The sequence below is a fragment of the Clarias gariepinus genome, chromosome 18 (assembly GCF_024256425.1).
Source record: "Clarias gariepinus isolate MV-2021 ecotype Netherlands chromosome 18, CGAR_prim_01v2, whole genome shotgun sequence".
In the NCBI taxonomy this organism is placed as follows: domain Eukaryota; kingdom Metazoa; phylum Chordata; class Actinopteri; order Siluriformes; family Clariidae; genus Clarias; species Clarias gariepinus.
The window spans coordinates 30,113,299-30,137,479 of NC_071117.1; the positions used below are offsets into that span (position 1 = coordinate 30,113,299).

The 24,181-nt window shown below is 39.4% G+C and overlaps 2 protein-coding genes across 7 annotated transcripts in view; both read right to left on the reverse strand.

The window, feature by feature from the left end:
• LOC128506304 (interferon-induced protein 44-like) overlaps nucleotides 1-21,301 on the reverse strand; it is a 36,581-nt gene extending 15,280 nt beyond the window's left edge. For 5 of the 6 annotated variants that reach the window (XM_053476690.1, XM_053476688.1, XM_053476686.1 and 2 more), the window contains exons 1-10: nucleotides 21,226-21,301; nucleotides 19,580-19,649; nucleotides 19,395-19,452; nucleotides 18,436-18,469; nucleotides 18,117-18,321; nucleotides 17,775-17,927; nucleotides 16,351-16,522; nucleotides 15,241-15,341; nucleotides 14,006-15,034; nucleotides 13,687-13,863 (exon numbers count right to left, since the gene is read on the reverse strand). In XM_053476690.1, coding sequence (XP_053332665.1) covers nucleotides 14,828-15,034; nucleotides 15,241-15,341; nucleotides 16,351-16,522; nucleotides 17,775-17,927; nucleotides 18,117-18,321; nucleotides 18,436-18,469; nucleotides 19,395-19,452; nucleotides 19,580-19,588 — 939 coding nt within the window. In that variant the 5' untranslated portion in view covers nucleotides 19,589-19,649; nucleotides 21,226-21,301 and the 3' untranslated portion in view covers nucleotides 13,687-13,863; nucleotides 14,006-14,827. Of the gene's footprint in view, nucleotides 1-13,686; nucleotides 13,869-14,005; nucleotides 15,035-15,240; nucleotides 15,342-16,350; nucleotides 16,523-17,774; nucleotides 17,928-18,116; nucleotides 18,322-18,435; nucleotides 18,470-19,394; nucleotides 19,453-19,579; nucleotides 19,650-21,225 lie in introns of all 6 variants that reach the window. The other variant, XM_053476687.1, reaches the window with a different exon arrangement.
• LOC128506385 (RING finger protein 175-like) lies at nucleotides 21,222-23,924 on the reverse strand. Its single transcript, XM_053476802.1, has 4 exons — nucleotides 23,795-23,924; nucleotides 22,908-23,041; nucleotides 22,604-22,705; nucleotides 21,222-21,279 (listed from the first exon to the last, which is right to left on the reverse strand). The coding sequence occupies exons 1-4, from the start codon at nucleotides 23,894-23,896 to the stop codon at nucleotides 21,222-21,224; spliced, it is 396 nt and encodes a 131-aa protein (XP_053332777.1). The 5' UTR covers nucleotides 23,897-23,924.
• Nucleotides 23,925-24,181: the final 257 nt, after the last annotated feature.

The following is a 24,181-nucleotide window of genomic DNA, read 5'->3' on the forward strand; positions in this document are numbered from 1 at the left end:
GATCCAAAGCAGGACTCAAACCCTTGACCCTGCAGGTGCAAGACTACAGTGATAAAGACTGTGCCGGAAGCCACTACGCCAGCGTCCTGTTCATGATGTTATAAAATAACTCACCAGGATTTGGGCTTGAGGCAGGTCCCTGAGAATGATCTTTTAAACATATCGCTTTTAAATCAATTTAAAATAAGCACACACACACACACACACACACACACACACATATATATATATATATATATATATATATATATATATATATATATTTTTTTTTTTTTTTTTACTTAAAATTTTAATATAGAACACTATAGTATTGTCTCTGTGCTCTGATGGAATTAAAATGTGTAATTTTGGTAGTGAAATGTTAAAAGCTTAGCTTAACTCACTGTTTGTATTTATTAAGTGTAATTGTTTCTATTAGCAGTAAATTTTCTTACCCATTGCACGACACTGGCTTTAGTGACCTATGAACTCCACCTCGGATGTGTTGCTGCTTTAATTCTATGTACAAATGTATCTATCAGTAAACTTACTTAATAACCTGACTGCAAAACATATATGGTGAATCAGAATTTTTATATTAGCTTGACCTAGACAATGCTAAGCAACAATCAATATTTAGTGTGTAGTTCTTTATTCTTTAGGACCTGCTGAATCTGGCTGGGCATGTCACAAAGACGTCTGAAGTACACTGGTGTCACTTGCTTAATCCATACTTGCTTGATCACTTTCTGAAGATCATTTAGAGACGATGGTTACTTGACTGCTGCTGCCAACTTTTATTTTTATTTTACAAAAGTTTTTTGTTGTGTTAAGGTCTGGACATGATCTAGGCCATGGTTTCCATTAGCACAACTCTTTATCCACATTGGCAGGAACTACTGTGATTATGTAAGGGTCCACCACCAGAGGTCGCTGTTTTTTATTTGTAGTTTTTGTTGGCTAACTCAGTTTCCCAGCAGGCACCTCGTCAGGTGATGTGAGTGCACACCTGAGCCAAGGTAGCCATTAATCCATCTATAAATAGCTGTTTAGACTGGGAAACTGGGTCAAGGTTTACTCTCGTGAGTGAGGAGAGCGTGAGAGGAGAGAACACACCTGTGAGTTTTGTTTGAGTTTACCCATCGTTGAAAGACAAACATCGTTTAGATCGGATAATAAGCGTTAGAAAGTTGGGGGTGAGTCGATTGGGGAGTGGTGTAGGAGGCATCGGCCGACGGCCTGTATAGGTCCGGTAGCGGTGTTTCCCCGCAACTCTTACGTCGGACACTTCATATCAACTTTATTAAAATGGCAGGAAAGAGAATGGATGGTATGGAATATAGTGAGCAAGAGGGGACTGGTAGTGATAAGAGGAGACTGACTGGGAAGAAATAAGGAGAGGAAATTCAGCAAGGAAAGGTACAAGTCGTAAGAGAAAGAAAAAAGGAGAGGCTAGCACAACTGGAACGGAAAGTGAAGGTAGAGATGAAGAGGGAGAGTGTCATAAAGGAAAATTGGTTAATATAGTGGTACGATTTGATGGAGAAGGAGGAGTTAAGAGCATGGACCCACTTAAATTAACAAAAATAATAAGAGGACAAATAGGAGAAGTAAAATATGCAAGAATCTTGGGAGATTCCCTTGGGAAATTTACTTATAGGCTGTAATAGTGTGGAGCAGATGGAAAAGGCAATGAAGATGAGTTGTATGGGAAAAATTAAAATAGTCAAAGTAGTAAAAGTAGGAGAAAGAAGAATGGGTGGTAGTAAGGGAGTGATATATGGAATTCCTCTTACTGTAAATATAAAAGGGCTAATTGAGGATATGAAAGTACAAAACAAGTCAGTTAAAAGTGCTGTAAGGCTGACAAGGGGAGTAGGAAAAGTAGAAACAGAATCTGTTTTGGTAGAGTTTGAATTAAAGGAAGTGCCGAAAGAGGTATATTATGGATTTATGAGATTTATAGAGTGAGAGAATATACACCTAAGCCAATGAGATGCTATAATTGCCAAGAATTTGGGCATATAGCTAAGGTTTGCAGGGGAAAAAGAAGATGTGCCAGGTGCAGCGGAGATCTCGATTATGGGAAATGTGGGGAAGAAGTGAAGCCGAAGTGTTGTAGCTGTGGAGGTAGTCACAGTGTTGCATTCTGGGGATGTGAAATGATGAAAAAGCAAGTGATAATCCAGCAAATAAGAGTAAAGGAAAACCTGTCCTATTCTGAGGCTGTTAAAAGGTCAGAGAAAGAAAATAAAAGTCGTAAAAGGGAATATATGGAGAGAGCGACGAGAGAAGTCCAACAAGAACGTAAAGACCAGTGGGAGGAGAAGAAGAGAATGGTGACATTTATAGCAGGAGTAATAAATGCTACAGCAGAAATCTGATCTAAAACAGAAAGAATCCAGGTTATAGTAAAAGCAGCAATACATCACCTACTGTAGATATGTCAGGTTTGAAATGGGAAGAGGTGAGGGATGAACTAAGTGTACAGTCTAGTCAAGAGATAACATGTGTGGGTTAATTATTGTGTTAATGTTACTCCTTCAATAGAATTCAAGGAGCCTGATTTCAAACGGGCAAGAGTTCAAACAGATTATTGCTAACTGGAAAGAAAAACCAGACATTATATGTATTCAGGAATCCTGGCTAAAACCACATTTGGATTTTGTCATATATGGGTATGTATCAATCAGACAGGATAGGGTAAATGGTAGTGGAGGGGTGTGTGTTACTTTTGTGAAGCAAGGAGTGCAGCACAGGGTACTGGGTTTAGGGAGTGAATATGAGTATGTAGCAGTGGAGGTATGGGGTGTGGGGAAGAAATTTGTAGTTATAAATTTTTATAACCCATGTAGAAGACTACAATTAAATCAGCTTGAGGAAATAGAGGGACAAGATAGTAGTAATGTTATATGGTGTGGGGACTTCAATGCACATAATACATTGTGGGGAAGTGAAAAAGTGGATATTAATGGGCAAGTGATAGAAGAGTTATTAGAGGAAAAAAAATTAGTATGTTTAAATGATGGAACTAAAACAAGAATAGAGGTTAGTACCGGAAGGAAGTCTGCTCTAGATCTTACATTGGTGTCTAACAGTGTGGCAGCAATATGTAATTGGAAGGTGTATAAGGAAGGAACAGTAGGAAGTGATCACTATCCAGTTTTGTGTAAAATCAATATAAATGTGTCACAAGTTATAGAAGGGAGAGGAGGAAGATGGGTATTTGAAAAAGCTGACTTGGATAAATTTCAGAAAGAAAGTGACAAATATTTAAATCAGATTAAATATGATGACGATATAGAAATGCTTGAAAATAAAGTAAGGCAGGGTATAATAACAGCAGCGCTAGAATCAGTCCCAAAAAGTCGAGGTAAAGTAAAAAGAAAGGAAGTGCCATGGTGGAATGAGGAATGTAAAAAAGCAGTCCAAAACAGAAATAAAGCATTTAAAGTAATGAAAAGATCACACAATTTCACGCATATGATACAGTATAAATGTGCACAAGCAATAGTAAGGAAAACAGTAAGACCAGCAAAAAGAGTATGTTGGAGGAATTACTGCAGTTCAATTGGGGACACTACACAAATAGGAGAAGTGTGGGCAATGATTAAAAAGATGGGTGGAGAAAGGAGAGATTGGAGCTACCCGGTGTTGAGCAATGAGAAGGAAGTTGCAGTCACAAATAAAGAAAAGGCTGAAATGTTGGTAAATACGTTTGCCCAAGTTCACAGCTCAAATAATTTATCTGAAGAAGGGAAGAGGGGTAGAGAGAAAACTAGCACTGAAAATCTGGAGGCACTGAAGGCAATGGAAAGTGATGAAGGTGAACAAAATGTTCCATTTAGTATAGATGAGGTAAACAAAGCACTGGCAAAAACTGGGGAGACTGCACCAGGGAAAGATGAAGTTTGTTATATAATGATAAAGCATTTGACTGATGAGGGGAAGAAGAAGTTACTGTTATTATACAATAAAGTATGGGAAGAAGGAAGGTTACCAAAAAGTTGGAAAGAAGCCATTATTATACCAATAAGAAAACCTGGGAAAGAGCCTAGTAAATCATCAAGCTATAGACCCATTGCCCTGACCTCTCATGTCTGTAAGCTAATGGAAAGAATGATAAATGAGAGACTAATGTATGTAATGGAAAAACAAGGTATGGTGACTGAAAATCAAAGTGGATTTAGGAGAGGGAGGGGTACTCAGGATGCAGGGTTATGCTTGGAAGATGAGATACGGAAAGCTCAAATAAATAAAGAGACAGTTGTAGCTGTATTTTTCGATGTGGAAAAAGCATATGACATGCTATGGAGAGAGGGGTTGATGATTAAATTATATAAAATGGGAATTAAAGGAAGAATTTTTAAATGGATTAGGGATTTTCTGAAAGGCAGAACAATACAGGTTAGGATAGGAGAAGTGATGTCTAGCAAACATGTGGCAGAGAATGGAACCCCCCAAGGGCGTGTAATAAGTCCCACGTTATTTTCAATTATGATAAATGATATATATGAAAATGTACAAGGGGACATGGGGAGATCTTTGTTTGCGGATGATGGGGCAATATGGAAAAGAGGAAGAAATGTGGAGTATATAGTTAAGAAAATGCAAGAAGGTATCCAGCAGGTTGAGAGGTGGGGAATAAAATGGGGCTTTAAATTCTCTGTTGAAAAAACTAAAGTAATGTTTTTTACTAGGGAGAAAATTTATGAGGGGATTAATTTAAAATTATATGGAAATAGTCTGGAGAAGGTTAATAAATTTTGCTTTCTGGGAGTACATTTTGATCCAAGGCTAACCTGGGCGGAACACATAAGGAAGGTGGAGGATAAATGCAAAAAAGTAATAAACACAATGAGGTGTTTAACAGGACTGGAATGGGGTGCAGACTATCAATCACTAAAATATATATATATGTAAGTTTAATAAGATCAGGAATTGACTATGGGAGTATGGTGTGCGGATTAGCAGCCAAAACTGTACTCACAAGGCTTGATAAAATACAGGCTAGAGATTATGTTTAGGTGCAGTAAAAACATCTCCAGTATGTGCGCTTCAGGTGGAAGTGGGAGAAATGCCATTAAACATTCGACGTAAGCAACTGCTGGTAAATTATTGGATTAATTTAAAGGGACATAGAGAAAATCACCCCACTAAGAAAGTATTACGAACTTGTTGGGAAAAAGGAAAAAGTACAAAAGAATAGTTTTGGGTGGGTAGGAGATGAGTCAGCTAGAGATTTGGGGGTGAGTGAAGAAGAGTTCTGTCCAACTGTGATATGGCCCGACTATCCAGTGTGGAAAATGGAAACCATGAAAGTTGATTTTAAATTGCGTCAAATCAAGTCAATAAATAACAATATAGACCTAGTAGATGAATTTTATAGATACGTGGAACACAAGTATAGAGATCATATTCAGATTTACACAGACGGATCAAAAGAACCTGAAACTGGAAGGACTGGATCTGCAATTGTTATAAGTAACCAGGGAAATGAAGAAAGCAAACGAACATCGAATAATCTGAGTGTGTATACAGTCGAACTGTATGCCATCATGATGGCATTAGAATGGATTGGAAAGGAGGAAAAAATAAGTAAATTCTTAATTGGAAGTGATTCATTGTCTGCACTAATCATTCTCAGATCAGGGAGGTCCAATAGCCATCAGGATCTGGTGTATGCGATATTGATAACATATATGAGAATAAAAGCAAAAGGTAAAGAGATTCAGCTTATTTGGACGCCAGCCCACATAGATATATCGGGAAACGAGAGGGTTAAATTAAAAATTTCAAAGGCTGAAAGGTAAAGTATAGTTTGGAAAAAAGCTGTGAGAGAATGGCAACAGCAGTGGGAGAGGGGAATTAAAGGGAGACATTTATATGGCATTCAAAATAAAGTTGGAACTGAGAGAAACTGGGGAGGGACTGGAAGAGAGGACACAGTAATGACAAGATTAAGAATTGGACACAGCAACCTGAATAATACATTATACATTATAGGGAAGCATCCCACAGGTTTTTGTGTGGTTTGTCAGACTTTTGAAACCATAGAACATGTACTTATAAATTGCAGAAGATATGAAGAACAAAGGAGGAAAATGATGGAAGAACTAAGAAGAGGTGGATTGGCTGGGACAGAGATAAAAGATGTGTTGGAAAGTGGGATGATTGGGCGAGGAAAGAAAAACATCTGTAACTTCATAGTTGCAACTGGTTTGATGGATAGAATATAAAAGATGAAAGAAATAATTTGGAAATAGAGGAAAATTACAGGAATTACATCACAGGAAAATTAACCAGAAGGTAGCGGAGAAAAAAGAAGAAGAAGAAGAAGAAGAAACTGGGTCAAGCATTTTTGGTTTAACTACTGTCTGTCGTGTGGGCGTTCTGTTCTGTTCTGTTTTGTTCGGTTCTGTTCTTTGTTAAGTTTATGGTTTGATTTAAGTTGTGTTGACTTTGGCTCTTATATTGTCAATGTTTCTCCGTAGATGTTCTGTGTGTGTGTGTGTGTGTGTGTGTGTGTGTGTGTGTGTGTGTGTGTGTGTGTGTGTGTGGAGCTGATTCCGTCATGTCATCTGTGTATGTATGTACTGTGGTTCTTGTCTCCTTGTTTTCATGTGTGTTTAGCTAGAACAGGTAAGTATATGGGTGTGTGTTTGGCTAGAAGTGTGGGTAGCTAAAATCTAGGTTTAGCTAACTAGCATGCTCCTAGTCATAGCCCCTTTGTGTCTCTAGCTATCCTGTGTTTCCTGTCTCCCTAGTGTCCCAGTGAGCTTGGCCTTTAAATATCTCCTAGCCTAGAGACTGGGTATCCCTTGTCTCTGTGTTTCTGTGCCCCATTCCCTAGTGTGTGTTGAGCTATTGGGTAAGTGTAGCTTAGTGCATGTTGGAGCTGAAGACATGTTTAGCTAGGTGTATGTGTAGCTAACTGCCATGGTTAAGAGCAATCTTAACCATGTTTAGCTGAAAGCCATGCCTAGCTGACTGCCATGTCTTTAGCCCTAGTCCCGTCGCTCTCCTGTCCCTAGTCCCGTCTCTCTCCTGTCCCTAGTCCCGTCTCTCTCCTGTCCCTAGTCCCGTCTCTCTCCTGTCCCTAGTCCCGTCTCTCTCCTGTCCCTAGTCCCGTCTCTCTCCTGTCCCTAGTGTCCAGTTTCAGCTCCACGCATAGTTTGTGTGTCCTGTTATGTGTTTGTCCTCCCTCTGCCTGTGTCTCGCCAGAGAGCCCCTGTTAGCGCAAAGTTATTGAGTTTGATTGTTTATTTTGTTTGAGTTTTTACTTGTACTTTTGTGTTTAATGTTCATTAAAGACTCTTTTTTTTTTTTTTTTGATTACACAACCCCTCTGTGCCTGCTCTCACTGCCCACGGCGATCAACACCTGCCACTACACCCAGATCATGACAGATTAATGTTATTATCTGAAGCTGTTATTGTCATCTGTGTTTGCAAAAGAGGTGGTTTGTCTAATAAACTGATCTGTTGTTCTATGAAATAAACATCGTCTTAATACTGCTAAGGAAGGAGGAACAAAATATTTTACATAAACTGAGATATAATAATGCACAAGTAAGTTAAAAAATAAGCAGCTGTCACACATTCCAGTGGCAAGGGCAGACGAATTCCAGCTTGGACCAAGTTTCTGCTTATATCACAACATGTTTAGTGTTGGGTTTCGATGATGGTCTAATATTGTCAAAATAATTATGGTCAAATACAGTACAGGCCAAAAGTTTGGACACACCTTCACTCATTCAATGTGTTTTCTTTATTTTCTTGACAATTTAAATTGGTAGATTCGAGGGGCACTGATGGCTCAGTGGTAGGTGTTTCACCTGCCATGCGGAAGGCCTGGGTTTGATTCCCAGCCAGAGCCCAAACCCCAGCCACTGGATGCAGTGCCGGTCCCAAGCCCGGATAAAATGTAAGGGTTGTGTCAGGCGTAAAACCTGTGCCAAGTTGTAGTGCGGACTGGGTATTCAGCTGTGATGACCCCCTTGCCGGGAGCAGCTGAAATAGCAACAACTTTTACATTGGTAGATTCTCACTAAAGGCATCAAAACTATGAATGAACACACGTGGAGTTATGTGCATAACAAAAAAAGTTGAAATAACTGAAAACATGTTTTATATTCTAGTTTCTTCAGAATAGCCACCCTTTGCTCTGCTTTGCACACTCTTGGCATTCTCTCGATGAGCTTCAAGAGATAGTCACCTGAAATAGTTTTCCAACAGTCTTGAAGTTCCCAGAGGTGTTTAGCACTTGTTGGCCCCTTTGCCTTCACTCTGCGGTCCAGCTCACCCCAAACCATCTTGATTGGGTTCAGGTCCGGTGACTGTGGAGACCTTTTTTGTTAAGTACAGAACTCCACATGTGTTCATTCATAGTTTTGATGCCTTCAGTGAGAATCTAATAATGTAAATGGTCATGAAAATAAAGAAAACACACTGACGGATAGATGAGAAGATGTGTCCAAACTTTTGGTCTGTACTATATTCAAATCAATATTCAAATATTCAGGCATGACGAGTTTCTATTTGCCTTGAATTTGCATTATTTATATGCTATCCTCTGCCTCCAACCTTGTTTATATTCTCTGACCAGCTTTTCGATTTTGTAAACTATTGTAAGTAAGCTTTTCATATTTTCTTTCTGTTTCTGGATTATAATATATTAAGTAATAAAAAGCAGGCTCCAGTACAATCATTTGGTAATTGTAGACTTATATAATGTCTCCTTTTCCAGTGGGTTTAATCTTATTCTGGGAAACTGGAAGAACCTGACTGCCAAATACTACTATATTTATTAAATAAATGCTCGGTGCTACAGAATAAAGTCTTCCTTTCACTCACTGTTTATTCTGCTCCAGCTGTAGAGCTGTACAGAAGTGGCAAAAATATACAAACAAGTAAAAGTACCAGTTGTTTTGTGTTTGTCCTCTTTAAGTGGGATATAGCTCAGTCACGATATGTGTGAATGACAGTGTAAGTTAAGATTAGAAAATCAATGCACTTTCTGTCATCAGCAAGTGATGATGTATCTAATTAATAAGTCTCTAATCAAAATGTAGTTAATAAAAGTAAACAGTTTCACAAAGTATAGGACAGAAACAAGGAGAAGGGATAGCTCAGTGGTTAAGGCGTTAGACTGCAAAGCCCTTAACACTTTATGGCTCAGATGTGCATTGAGATAAAATAAAAGTCACTCTGGATAAGGGTGCCTGACAAATGGCACAAATTTAAGTGATACACAAAAAAATCCCTAAGTACAGTAATTAAAATGTGTGATTAAACACTTGCCTGCCACTTCTGGAGCTCTACCTGTGTGCTGCTTCTCTGGGTTTATTTTATTGCTTACCATTCAAACTGCTCTACAGATGACGCTATCTCTCATCTCCTCCATACATCTCTCACTCAACTGGACACTAGAAGGGGGAATTATATTAAAATGCTCTTCATCGACTACAGTTCAGCATTTAATACCATAATTCCCTCCACACTCACCACCAAGCTGGAGCACCTGGGACTTAGCTCATCTCTGTGTCAGTGGATCTCCAATTTCCTGACTGGCAGACCACAGGCAGTAAGGATGGGCGGACATGTCCCAGCCTCCCTCACTCTTAGCACTGGAGCCCCCCAGGGTTGTGTTCTGAGCCCCCTGCTATACTCAATGTACACACACGACCGCGTAGCCTTTACCAACTCCACCACCATCATCAAGTTTGCTGACGACACCGTCATGGTGGGCCTGATCACTGACAACGATGAGACGGCCTACCTGGAGGAGATTTGGAATCTGGAGAACTGGTGCCAGAGGAACAATCTCCTTCTAAACATCAGCAAAACAAAGGAGTTGATAGTGGACTTTAGTACAAAGCAGGAGAGGAACTACCAGACCCCCGTCATCAACAAGAGCCCAGTGGAGAGACATGACAAACAAACGGTATCTTTCTGAAGCCAAAAAGGGAAGTGGAGAAAAGCAGAGGAAAAAAAGCTAAGGCATGTTCTGCTGTACATAATACATTACTTATTGCTATAGTATTATCGTAATTAGTCACAAATTTACCAATAAGTCACAAATTTGATTTGTTTCATGTATATACTTTTTTAAGCACATGTACATATTTTTTAAGCACATGTACATATTTTTGCATTATGGAAGCTTCCATAAAGAGACGTGGAGGTTCTTGTTGCCCTTAAAGCTCAGAGAATTTTAGCCATTATTTGTTTTGCTGTTTTGTTTTTTTTATTTTTTTTTTATAAACATATATAGGCTCAGGATTGTGCAGTATAAAATTAAATATTTTTTTTCAGCACAAAATGAGCAATATAATGAACTGAATTTTTGTTCATTTCAACCAACAAAAAATTTGAAATTGGGTCACGAAGGCAAAGAAATAGCACAAATATTCACAATCACGTGTTTCTATGGTTTCTATAGACTCAGATTACAGATGCATTGTTCCAGAGATTCCTCCACCCCCTCCCCGAAACAGAACAAGATTCCAAGGAAGAGCTTACAACACACCCCAACTGGCTTCTTGGCTTCAACCTTGGCTATCCTGGCCCATCAATTGATATCAGTTGCCTACTGCTTGGTGCACGTAGCTCTCCTTTACTACCTACCTCACTGATTGATTCTACACATCCCCTTTTCCTGAACTTTGTGTAAATAAAGCCTATCTGACTCTTCAATGCTGTTCTCCTTGTGTCTTTAATCTGGCCTACCCCATCACAATGCTTTATAAATATTAATGAAAGAGGTGCCTAAAACTTCTCAAGTGAATTGTAAACTTCTGTGGCAAATTTTGTTCCATGATCTTCAGTAAACACAGCAGGCAGGGATTAACTGAATGACACCAGAGTATGTCAGATGTCTTTCTTACTCTATGCCCAACCAATTACTGTACAGCATGTTTTGAAGAATAAAGGAATTCATACTAAATATTGTCATCTGCACTGTATAAAATAACAAATTGTTTCTATTATTTTGTTTGTCATTATTTAAAAAAATAATTAAGTTCACTGTTATTCCAATAATTTTGGTCACTACTGTAAAATCTAAGTGGCAAACTATTTATCCAGTAGGGAGAGACTTGTATTCAGCCGTAGTGATATGTTAGCCTGTTTGTTTGAAGAAACTTTGTTTGAAGAATTGATGATGATGAGGGTTCTGGGATGAATGACGGGGGGCCCCCCAAGGTGACGATAGGGTAGAGCAATCGCTCACAGATAAACACCTGCCTCCACCCCTCGACGCTGAAGATGACCAACGCCTGATTTCCATGGTGCTAGCAACCCGCCTAAGTCAGCTAGACGGCTCTGCAGGCACTGGAAGACAAACTCACCCAGCGAATGGATGAGTGATCAGATCAAGTGGGTGAGCTGCAACAAAACCACAATGCTGATGTATCAATAAACCAGGACAAACTGAAAAGTGTCCAGGCAGAGATGCAACAACTGTGTCAGACCATGAATAAGCGCTGTGAGGATCAGTTGAATGAGTCCACTCTCTGATGGTGAGATACAGTACTTACCACGCACCCCTATGTACTCTCCCACACTGCAAAAGACTGGTGGACAGGAGAAAAACACAGTGTGAGAGGCTGGTTGTCATTTAAATCTGCACTGCTGAAGGCATTCCTTACCGAGGACCATAATGTCAAGGCTGAAAAGCATCTGAGGGAGCGGCTCTAGCATCCTGACGAGAGCATAAGGGACTTTGCCTTTCAATTTCGTGCTCTGTGCCTAAGGTGGAAACCAGGGATAACGGTGCGAGAGAGCAAGCAACACTGAGGAACTGTAATCCTTGTATTTCCAGCCTGCTGCAGAGCACAGTAACCACCATAAGTGAGCTGGTGAGAATTGGAACACTGATGGAGAGGGATTTCAATGCAGCCAAAGTGTTCAGGCAAAAGCAAAATCTTGTTCCAACACCAAAACAGATAAAGGAGAGTAAAAGACTACCACCAGCATTAGTATTGCTCAGGGTAGCCTTTCTCTGTTGATGGTACAACTCACCCTAAACCATGTTCCCTGTATAGCTGTCATCGACATGGGCAGCACCTGAAACCCTGTGAAAGAGGATAAAAAGACCGACCGAAAAAATGGGAGTCGGCAAGAGGACAGTCATTCTCATTAGCCAATGGCGTAGTACAAGCTGGAATAGGTAAACTGCATGCCTAAGTTCCTTACAGAGAGTAGTGTCTGAGGTTTGCCTGTTCATCATGAGAGATTGTGATCTTGCATTCCCCTGTGTGCTAGGGTTAGATTTTTTAACAGAGGCTGGCGTACAGATAAATTTTAGCCAGCGCTCCTTTAGCTACTTCTTTCAGGCCTCTACATATGGCCAAGTCTCCCTTTATATTGCAAATCCATTTCCCCAAGTATCAGACACCACCAACTCAATATTCTCCAACCTGGTAAGCAGCGCCATTCTGTCAGAAGAGAACAAATATCAGTTACAGGAGCTGTTGTTAGAGTGGCCAACAGTATGCACGGACCGAATTGGCCGCACCGAGGTAATAACTCCACCGATACTCCACCATATTTACACCACAGATGAAAGACCAATTAGCAAAAAAGCATACCCTGTTCCTGTCTACAAGCAGCAAATTGTGGAGGAAGAGGTCACCAAGATGCTGGAAGCAGGGATCCTGAATAGCAAAACGCCGCTGGATGGCTTCCCTATGCCCCAGGTCCATGAGATCTTAGAGGCACTCTACGGGGCTACTGTGTTTAGCTTATTAGACCTGTGTAGTGGATATTGGCAGATGAAAATGCATCCAGACCGCATCCCAAAAACAGCTTTCGTTACAAAAAACAATTAATACGAATTTCTTTGTCTTTCATTTGGCCTGAAAAATGCAGGAGCGACTTTTCAGGGAATTATGACCTCCGTTATGGCAGAAGCCATCGGGAAGTATTGTTTTGTTTATATATTTCTTTTGTTTTGTATATTTCTGCGTTTGTCTGCTGTTCCCCTTGATATAAACACGTCATTGGCTGTGTTTGGGGTGTGCACGTGGGCCCAAATCCTCTGCATCCACCTCGCCGCCATCAAAGGGATGCCTGCGCTTGGAGGTTGTCAGGACGTGACACTCGCTGTGTTATTTATTAATTTATGGACTAAGTAAAGCAAAGACACTGAACATTTGGATAAAATAACAGATTGTGTGAATGTGGTATGCGAAGCGAGGACTAAATGGTGTAATGAACGGCACATTAATAAATGTAAATGCACGTTTAATTGTATAATTGATATCTCTGGTGGTCCTTACCCCTTTACTGCTAACGGCTAGTTTTTGTTTTATAACAAAGGGTAGTTTGTTACACGTTGAAGGGTCCTATGACACAGAAGTTTTGGCTTTCTCACAGACGGCATAATGTTATCTTCAAGGATACTTGATTGAATCCATCTTGCCCTCTACAGGCTTTAGGTTTTTTTTTGGATAACGCTTTTAACAATTGACATTGTCACAAAGCAGCTTTACACAACCGAAGTAATTATTTAAGTTTCTATGAAATGTGAATATGTATGAATCAAAATGATAAGGCTGTCCCTGAGCAAGCAGAGGACAATAGCAACAGTGGCAAAGAAAAACTTTTATATGGTTTTTAGCGTAATGCAGCCAACTTTTCTTGTTTTAGAATCAGAAAAGTGGTACACCTTGAGGTAACCTTCAGTGTTTGATATGCGCCGTACTGTATAGTGCAGAGTGAAACTTCAGTGCTGCTGCCACCAAATCTTTATGTAGGTCCTTTGTAGTCAATCAGGGGTTTTTCAGCACTTGCCTCCTCAGGAATCCGGTAGCAGCAGGTAATATGTTCCTCTTTCTGCCATGTCGATGTGGAGAAGCGATCGTTCCTTTAACTTTGTTCTCTAAGCTTAGAAAATAGGTTTCCAACTGAATTTCTAGGAACATTTAGTACATTTGCTAGTTTTTACTATCTGTCCCCTTAACTAACATAGTAATGGGAATTTAAATTGTAGTCAGCCACTAGAGGGCCTCAGATATACTCACTCATTCATCGTCTATACGGCTTTATCCTGTATGCAGGGTCGCGGGGGGGTCTGGAGCCTATCCCAAGAGACAAGTCAAGGTTGCCAATCCATCGCAGAGCAGACACATAAGCTCATCCACACATTTAGGGCAATTTGGATACACCAATTAGCCCTCACCTGCATGTCTTTGAACTGTGGGAGGAAAGAGCACCCCGAGAAAATCCACCAAACACAGGAAGAACATGCAAACTCCATGCACAGAGACGGGAATTGAACCCAGACCCTGGAGGTGCAAGGCAACAGTGCTAACCACTACAACACCGTGCTGCCAAGCATCAGATATGTTGGCCTTACTTTACCAATACAATATATTGATATTTGACTTTATTTATTAGCATTTCCAAATGCAGTATGAAAAGTTGCTGTGATGTTTATTATGAGCCCAGAAGCACCATCAAAAATCCACCTTACATGAAATTATTAAATTTTTTTGTACATGTACACGTATTGCATTCTACCAAAAGCTACAGTATAAAGATGATAATAGAGATTTTTCAAGATTATTGTCTTTCATCACTGATCTTAATGTATTCTTTATTAAACCAATATTATAAATATGAAACAGAATAGCAAAAGAGATAAATGGCAAGTACAGATGTAATTAAACTTATTACAGTATTTAAATTAAAGATATAAATACTTTATCCTTTGTATCTAAAAACGTCTAAAGGTTAAAGATGCTGTTTAAATGAGTGCCAACACATCCCTCTCCCTATTGTGCATACTTAAAAGTATCACACCATTTCTCTGTTGAGAATTAAATAAGACAGGTAAGGGGAAATTATTCATTGTAAACAGGGTTTTCAGCATACTCATTGGCGTTGTACGCCTGGTCTTCCACATAGTCATTAGCAAATCTAACAATGTTGGTCACTGCCAAGAGAATCAGAATATCCATGTGCAAGACATTGGTAACCTGTTCGTAGTAGTTTTCCAGAGGAAAGATGCAGTTCATGGGGACTCCCAGCCTATTACTGCACTCTTCCATCTTAGAGAAACAGATATAACACAATTTATATGTGGTTAGGAAATCAGGTTAGGTTAAATCCATGTAGTCTCACTTGTATTTCAAACATCCACACGGTTAGGGCTTAACAGAAAAAATGCATAGAAGCTATTAGAACATATCATGAAGGAAAACGGGAGAAATACAAGCAGTAAATAAAAGAAGAATGACTCCACTGTTGTTCTCACCTTCTCTTTAATTTTTCTGCTGGTGTAGATCTTATTTGTGGTCTCCTTAACTAGCGGGCATGCTCTGTCAACATGCGACATGATGACGACTTGAGGAATTCCTGATAAATTACCGGAAACACAAAGTGTTTATCATCAACAAAATCTTTCATGATAAAGTTAAGATTATGTCAAGTTTTCAAGAGCTCAGAAGAAGATTGGTGACAACCCAAGCCAACGATAGGAAACAATCAACAAGGTTAATCCATTTACAGAGCTGTGAAAACCCTTCAATATGACTGAATTCTGCAAAGTAGAGTGGGCAAAACGTCCACCACAGTGATGTGGAAAACTCTATTGTCAGTTATTACAAACGATTGAATGGATGGCAAAATCAGTAATAATTTTTTTCATATGAGGCCAGGTAGGTTTGGACAGCTTTTCCCTTTAAAAACTGAAATTCTTATTTAAAAATGGCATTCTGTATTTTCGTGTGATATTAAAATGTATTCCATGATCACAATCATTTTAATTCCTAACAAACATTCTTCTTCTTCGTTCTTCATCTATACCACTTTATACTGTATACTGGAGACTTAGCATGTCTTTGGAAGCAAACTCACCTTCCTTTGTTATTGTTAGTTGAACCATTTAGAAAATGACATACACTCTTAAATACGGCATTCCAAACTCGACCATTGGCCAACCAGAACCTATTAAATGTCATTACATCATTTTGTAGCATTCTGGAATTTTCACCTGGGTGTATTAAGCAGTTGTCTATGCAATACATTGTTTTTGTAAACCCAATGAAATTTTGATAAAGTAAAGTAAAGCTAAAGATTAACTAACTCTATCTAACCAACTGCTTTAAATGTTACCCCTGATATAAGTAAAGTAGATACCTAAATCAACTTACCAGAAAAATATATAATACATGGAATATATGAAATGTGTGTATTCATGGAAAACTGAGATTGGCCAAAGCCCAGGTGTGTGTAAAGTAAACTGCACTCCCATTCACTTCCTATTCAGCTCCAGCTCGTTAAACTAGGATGGAGTACTCATACATTTTCAACACAGTGTCCATGACCCTATTGCTGTGCATAAATACTGTATGTACACACTCACCTAAGCCACGTGCTTGTTCCCGGACAGCTCTCATTTTCTGGATAACTTCATCAGTAATGATGGAGATTTTGTCAGCTGGCAGAACACTCACCAGACAGTGCACTCTGTCTTTCAGGCTGGTGTTTTCAATGTACTTTGGGTCGCCTTTATTAATGGGTTTTAAAGGATTGAACTGAAAGAAAAACAATATTCATGATATGTAATGTTTAGGGGTGGGAAGGCCAATTCTGATTATGAAACTAAATATTACTGATCAAAGTGCATACTAAGGGAATTTGAGATTGTTTTTAATTAAATTTCTTTTTAATCAACAAACCTATTAAAGGCCAGGTATATTATAAAACTATTGTTCTTAGAGCATTAATAGAACAAAACACAGAATTGTATTATTTAATGACTGCCATGAAAACTAGAAGAAGATATTGTAAACTCCCCAATGTTCATTTAATCAATTGGGTCTTGTGAGGGTCAGAACCGTAAAAAAAAAAGAAACATTGCCACATGTTACCACATGACAGCGCCATAAGTGCAATCAGCGCAAATGTGCTGCTCCTGTTAGCATCCCTAAATACAAAGACAAAGTGCCAGTGTTTTTGAGAGAAAAAGATAACAACTCATTAAGCATGTGCTCTCACTCTGAAGTAAATTAAGTAATTTGATTTTCTCCCTAATTTAGTCGTATCCAATTCCTCCCCGTCACTAGGGGGCTCCCACATTAAGGCTACTACTAAGACTCAGTCGGGAGGGCTGAGGACTATCGCGTGTTTCCTCCGAACCACATGATGCCAGCCGACCGCATCTTTTCAAACTGCTCACTCACGCGCTGTTGACCAATCAGTTCTCTCTAGACTTCAGGCTGTGAGAGTTTACAGCATCACCCGGGAATCAAACCAGCGATCTCCGGATGATGGGGCGAGCACTTTACCACTGCGTGCACATGAATCAGATATAAACCCTCAGAGAGGGTTCACTCATCCAAAGAGGGTTAGAGTTTAGTTTTAGAGCCACGTTTGGTCTCAAAGAAATGGTGGAGCTCTGCTTATTTTGTGCTTTCAGTTTTCTTTTGTTTCCTTTTTAGTTCGCAAATTAATAATCCCATGCTATCTCCAAACGGGAATATCATAAGCACTCGCACAGCCTCCTATTTCATTAACCCCCCTGCGTATGGGCTCTTTTGGATATTATTGCATTCTGTAGTGCGGCTCTCTAACCTGCACCAAGTAACAACATATTTATGACAGGTCCATTAAAAAAAGATTCAATTAAGATGACTTGAAGCTTTGTTGTGCAGTAAACTCCAGCAGTGATGTTACTCGCTCTCACCTCCATAACCTTGTACTGATAATATATGAATCATTTATCGTTTGAATAATTTATTCTGATTTATAGATTTATCAAAAAAAATACATAAATAATGAACTTACAGAGTAGCCGCTTTTCACATGACCCTGTAATATTTTGATTATATCATCAGTGTGCACTCCGTTTAAATCCTCTGGTTCTAGACCCATGATGTCAGTAAAGATAAATGGATAGAAAGAACCAGGCCTATCTTTCTTCAGCTTGTGGTATTTAAACTGAAACAAATATACAGGAGCATGACTCAAACAGTGCTTTTTTAAGTGAAGCCATGACTAACTAAATACAACAATCATATCTTAGATAAGATCAAAAAACAATGGAGCAATTCACAATGATTTAGAAAGGTGTGTTTTAGACTTTAGACTCCAGACTAACTATGATTTTGTTCATTGTTTAGTTATTACCTCGATGGTGAAGCTTTTACCAGCTGCTGAGTTTGCCAGAGCGGCGGTAGTGTTGTATCCTTGGAGGACGGTGTTGACTGAGTTTATAAAACTCGACTTTCCAGCTCCAACTGGGCCATGAAGGAGAATCTTCAGCTCACGGACTTTCGGAGCACCTGGCTGGAAATTCTTCAGTTCTCTCAACATCTCACTTTTGTTATTCTCACTGTTTAATAAGGACAGTCACTGTTTTTTGTTGTTGTTTTTTTACAGTGAACAATGACTAGTGATTTATTAATTTAGAATACATCATGCAAGGATTTTTAGTAATTGTTCTCACCTCCATGTGACTGGTCGCCATGGATCTTCAAATTCTGTAAAGAAAGCTACAATCAATTAAATATTTACTGATTCACTTACTTACTCACTCATTTATCGTCTATACCCAGGAGACTAAGGGCATGAGGTGGAGTAGGACCTCAACTAATCCCTCACAGGGCACACACACACACACACACACACACACACATATACATACTCTCACACCCTCATTCATACACTGTAGGCAATTTAGGAATGGCAATTAGCCTAACTTGCATGTCTTTGGATTGTGTTAGGAAACTGGAGAACCCAGACCCTGGACGTGCAAGGCAAAAGTGCTTACCACTAAGACACCATGCTGGCAATTAAATATTTAATCAAAATGAAAAATATATACATCATTTTAGTGATATACAGCACCAGTTGCATATGACCATAAGCCCAAATCATCATGAGTCACTCTCTTTTGGTCTTTATTCATTGTCACCCTTATGTCTATGACTTATGTTAATATTGTTTTCTAGCCTTGTTATTTTTATTATATACCCGTTATATACAGTACATGTGGACTATAAAAAAGGGAGTGAATAAGTGAAAAAATGCAGCAATTAAGGTCTAAATCAATCACATTGAAAAAGCTTTGTGAGGCAATAAAAAATGTACCTATTGAAGGTGGATGAAGTTTGCAGTTAGGATGTAAAGCACCATTACAGTGTGAAACTCTTGAGAGGGAAGGTTTATACTGCACTTTCTAACATTAGTTAACATTGGGTATTCTAACAGTTTTATGTTATGTGATAAAGAACTAAACAGTCTGAAAAGAAAATCCAGAAAATACATCTTCCGGTTCCTTATGCTTGACTAATAGCTGAAGTTATACATCTAGTCAGCTTCCCTCAGGAATGATCAAGTTTGTCACTTCCTTGTACCTAAATAACATAGACCATTATCATAGGCTTATCCTGTACAGGGTCTCACCAGGATTTGGGCCTGAGGCAGGTACCTGAGGATCTCTCAAACCCATGGCTCTACGTAACTGAAGAAAAGACAAAATCATTATGTAATGCATTCGTATGTGTATCAGTATGTCAGTATATAATGAAATATTTGCTCATTTTAAATTAAATAAAAGACACTAATCTATTAGCAGTAAATTTTCTTACCCGATGCATGTCACTGCCTTCTGCAAACTGTGACCTATGAACTGCAAATCAGATGTGCTGCTGCTCTAAACTGATTGCAAAACACATAGAGGAAACCAGACTTTGTAAATGTTCTCGACCATGACACTTGCAGTGGGGGCCAAACGTATTGAGAAAAAATGTGAAATTCAGTGTTTTAATGGCGACCAAGATAATAAGAATAACTTGTTAATTGAAGTGAAAGTGATCTACAACAATCAATATTTAGTGTGAAGATGAATCCTTCATGACCTGCTGGATCCGGCTGGATATAGAGTCAGAATGTCTGCAGTATTCTGGTGTCACTCCATCAATCCATGCCTGATTGATCTCTTCCTGAAGATCATGTACAGAGGACGGTTTCTTGACTTCTCCTGTCTTCTTCACCACTGTCCAATAGAATTCTGTTGTGTTTAGGTCCGGAGATAAACCAGGCCATAGCTCCAGGAGCTCGCAAGAGCATTAGTGTTTCAGTTACTTAGCACAAATCTTTGGCCACATAGGTTTCAGCTTATTAGTTTTATCTCCTGTTTTATAAACAGGGAGAAATATAATACACAGAATGCTGTACTGTATGTTGTATCAATACGTTTACCCACCACTTATTGACAGCTATAGTCAATTATCATAAAGAGATGCAAGAAATCAGAAAACAGTGCAGTGTGTACTAAATAAAGCTGAAATCAACACCTCCAGTTGTGCAGCATGAAGTCCTTTCTAAATATTTGCAGAAAACATGAAAAACCTGATTTTCTTGGTGGCTCTTACGTTGAAGCTATGTTTTTAAAAAAGGTGGTGCATCTACAAACTGCTCTGTTGTTCTGTAAAATAAAGACCTGAATATGACAGCACATCACCTGCACGTCAACTGCTGAGGGAGGAGTATTGCACATAAAGAGAAAGTAGAAGTGCAAAAACACACAATGAGTACAAAAACGCACAATGAGTACAAAAACGCACAATCCCAGTGGCAAGAGGAGTTTCGGTTTATGTTAGCTTTTTTGCAGAAAGAGTGGTATAAAGTTACCCAACAGCAATGTAAAAAAACTGGTGCAGAGCCAAAACACATAAAAGCTGTAATTACAAATCGGGGTTATTCCACCAAATACTGATTTTTTATGTTATTTGTTTACAAATGATTTGCATTCAGTTTTGTTTGGGTTATTAAAGCTCTGCAAATATACTGCATGATCTTGGGTTATTTTGATGTGTTGTGATGATGTAATTTCCTCTAAATATACACTCCAAATAACAATAGTTATATTTTAAATTTAGGAGAAATATTGTCAGCAGTTTAAAAAAAATAATAATAATAAACTGGTGGATCTCACCAACACATGCACCTGTAAGATGATCATTGGATTCTACAATATTCAGTAAGTAGGAATATTTAGGACTAAGAAATATTAAGTGAAACCTTGGTTAGATTAGAGAATGAATGCCCTTTTGTGTAATCGTCATTATAAAGGTAAATAATCTCCATTTAAACTGAAGTAAAACTAGAGTTTGTTTATGTAATAATGTAATGAGTAGATATAAAAAGTATCACATTTGGGGAAAACCCAAGTAAAATACAAATACGTGAAAAATTATTTAAATAAATGAAGTATTTGTACTTCATTACTCACATGCCAAAAGTGGAGATGAACCTGAACGCTGCCTCTCTGTGTGAGTCCGTGTGCCTGAAGAAGTGCGGAATATAAAACTCAAACTGGGCGTAACTGAGGGATATTGAATTTCACTTTCTGTTTCTCAATGTTGGAGAAATTATTCAATTTATAATCCTAAATTGTTGCTACAATTTAAGAATTGTATAGAAACAGTTAAAAACATGAAAAATGCTATATATAGTATGCATAGAAAAGAATCACCTGATTTAAAATAATAATATTATGTTGCTTTGCAGCCTGAAATAAAGACAATGTTTTTTATTTATCTTTAACTTATAGCATCCAAGTGAAAGATATATACATAACATAAGATATTTTATATTACATGAGATATTTTTATATGTTAGGTATAAGTTCAGAGTGTAATGCCGCTGCACCTTATGGCCACTTACATACAAGGGTTCTCCGAGAGGCTCAAGGATGAACTAGCAATACACGATCCTCCACAGTATTTGGACGAATTACAAAGGCAAACCATCTGAGTGGATAACCGCCTTGTGAACATCAGGCCAAACATGTTCTCCACCCCACAGACATTGCTCTGAACATCTACTACTAGGTTGCTCCCCTTGTCTATAGGCGTGAAGCCTCACCTCTGCCCATGAAAACAGAGGCTTTATGTCCAGCCCCTAAAACAGAACCTAAGAGGGAGCTGGAAGAAGACATGGGAGAGGCCATGCAATTAGGTGTTGCCAGGCTTGCCCCTCAAAGTAGCGACCCATGGGGCCCCCAGAAGGCAAGTGACACTGATGGCAAGGCAAGCCACCGACAGGGTCACCCCTTGAAGGGGAGTCAGACTCAACCCATAAGTTAAGTACCCGTTATGCAGGGCTCTTCCTGTTAGCTCTGCCCCCAAAAGGGCCAAAATCCAGAGAGCCCGAGTGGAGGCGCTCATCGATTCGGGGGTCACAGAAAATTTGATTGACAGGAGGCTAGCACAGCACTGGGCATTCTAGTTGGCCCACTTTATTCCAGAATCCCATTGGTCTCCTTGAGGAGTCAGCCAATTAAGTAGGGGGACCGGCCCAAGTCACATGCGAGGGGCAGAGACGCAGAAAACATCCTATACTGTTCTGAACAGGCAGAGCCATGGCCATGTAGATGCATGGTTGCAAGGAGACAGCACTTTAAGCTCAATCAGTGCAAATGCACTGCACCTGTCAGTGCATCAATTTAAGGTCCACGTTGTGCGATCATTAGGTAGCAGCGGTAAGGTGTCAGGGCCAAAGACAAAGAACAAATACAATGAACAAAGCCAGGTATGCAAGTCTTCAAAAGCCCCCAGTGTGTGTGTGTGTGTGTGTGTGTGAGGGAACGCAGTGAGAGTGAAGGATACGGGTTGTTCATCATTCTCTTCAGGTCGACTTTCTCATTGCAGTACGGACACGTCTGCTTCTTACCCACAATGCACCAGCCGCGAATGCAGAACTCATGAAATCTGTCAGGCGACAACGTTAAGGCGACTCAGAAATCTTTATAGTGGAGAAATATTTGCATTTAACATAAACAAAACACCTGCTTCGTTTGGTTCAGTATCGACCCTTTAATGAGTTTTTCATTAACTGTGCAGTGTGACCCCTCCCCCAACAGCTACCCCAGACCAGCCCCCTGCCGCGCCCCCGAGCAGGTTCGGAGCGTACATGTGATTGCAGGAGAGCTGGTACGTGTCCTCGATCACGCCCTCCTCGTCAACGTCCACTAGCGTCTTCTGTCCGCACACGGCGCAGACGTCATGGCATAGACTGCGAGACGGCATCCCGCCCGTGTTATAGTACTGAAACACACACAGAGCGGGAGAGGGCGGGGACACGGGCGCGGGGTTAGGACGACGTGGTGCTGAGGACATAACACACAAACAGGACGGAAGGAAACACTTGAGGTCGTGCTGTTACAGGCAAATAATCTACAGCAGCGTAGATGTTCTGTGAATTATTCAATATTCTTTATGTACCAGGATTCTGAATCTACAGATTTATTTGTGTCTAATGTTAGATTCTGATTTAATTATGTATCTATGCATTTAATGACTAAAGTTAAGGATAAAGTCAAAAAGATCGAGTGACGGCGATTACAAACTATTTTTTGAAACACTTTTGAGTCTATCAAGTTATTTCTCTGATCTACAGTAAGTAACTTTTCTTTAATACCTTCTTGCAGTTATTCTTCTGCAGGTTCGTTCATAATTTTAAACGAGGCTGGATTTCTAAAGAACGAGCAGGAAATGTGTGTAAGACCAGGAAGTTTAGAAACTTGGAGTGGAGAGATGGAGCAGAGCAGCTCATATTTTTTGTCACCACCAAGGTGATTGTTTTCCTCCTGACACCACATCATCATGTGTTTTAATCCTCTTACGCCACAGCAACAGCCTCCTGAAAATCTGTAAGTTGCTCATATAACACTCGTAAACAATCATGTGAACCTATTAATGACTAAATGGTAAAAAAAATGCTTATTGTTAAATTTTTTAAAATTAATAAACATCTAAGCAGCAGACGCGTGATTATGGTCACGTTTAAAGAGTTTTTACCCCGATGGTGGACGCCATGTAATCAGAGCAGATTTCAGCAAAGTCGCGTCCCATCACTCCGTAGTACAGACCGTAGAACAGCATGACCACGCCCACATCCATCGAGTCCTCCGCTCTGATACTGTCAATTTATGCACACATAGTATACACACACACACATGGTATATACACACACACACACATAGTATACACACACACACACACACATAGTATACACACACACAGAGTATTCATACACACACACACATAGTATACACACACACACACAGAGTATTCATACACACACATTGTATACACACAATTACTGAAAGACTAGTTCTTAATAAAAAGATAACCTTGGTGATTGTGTAAGTTCACCCATATTACTACTTTTAGAAAATTCAAAAC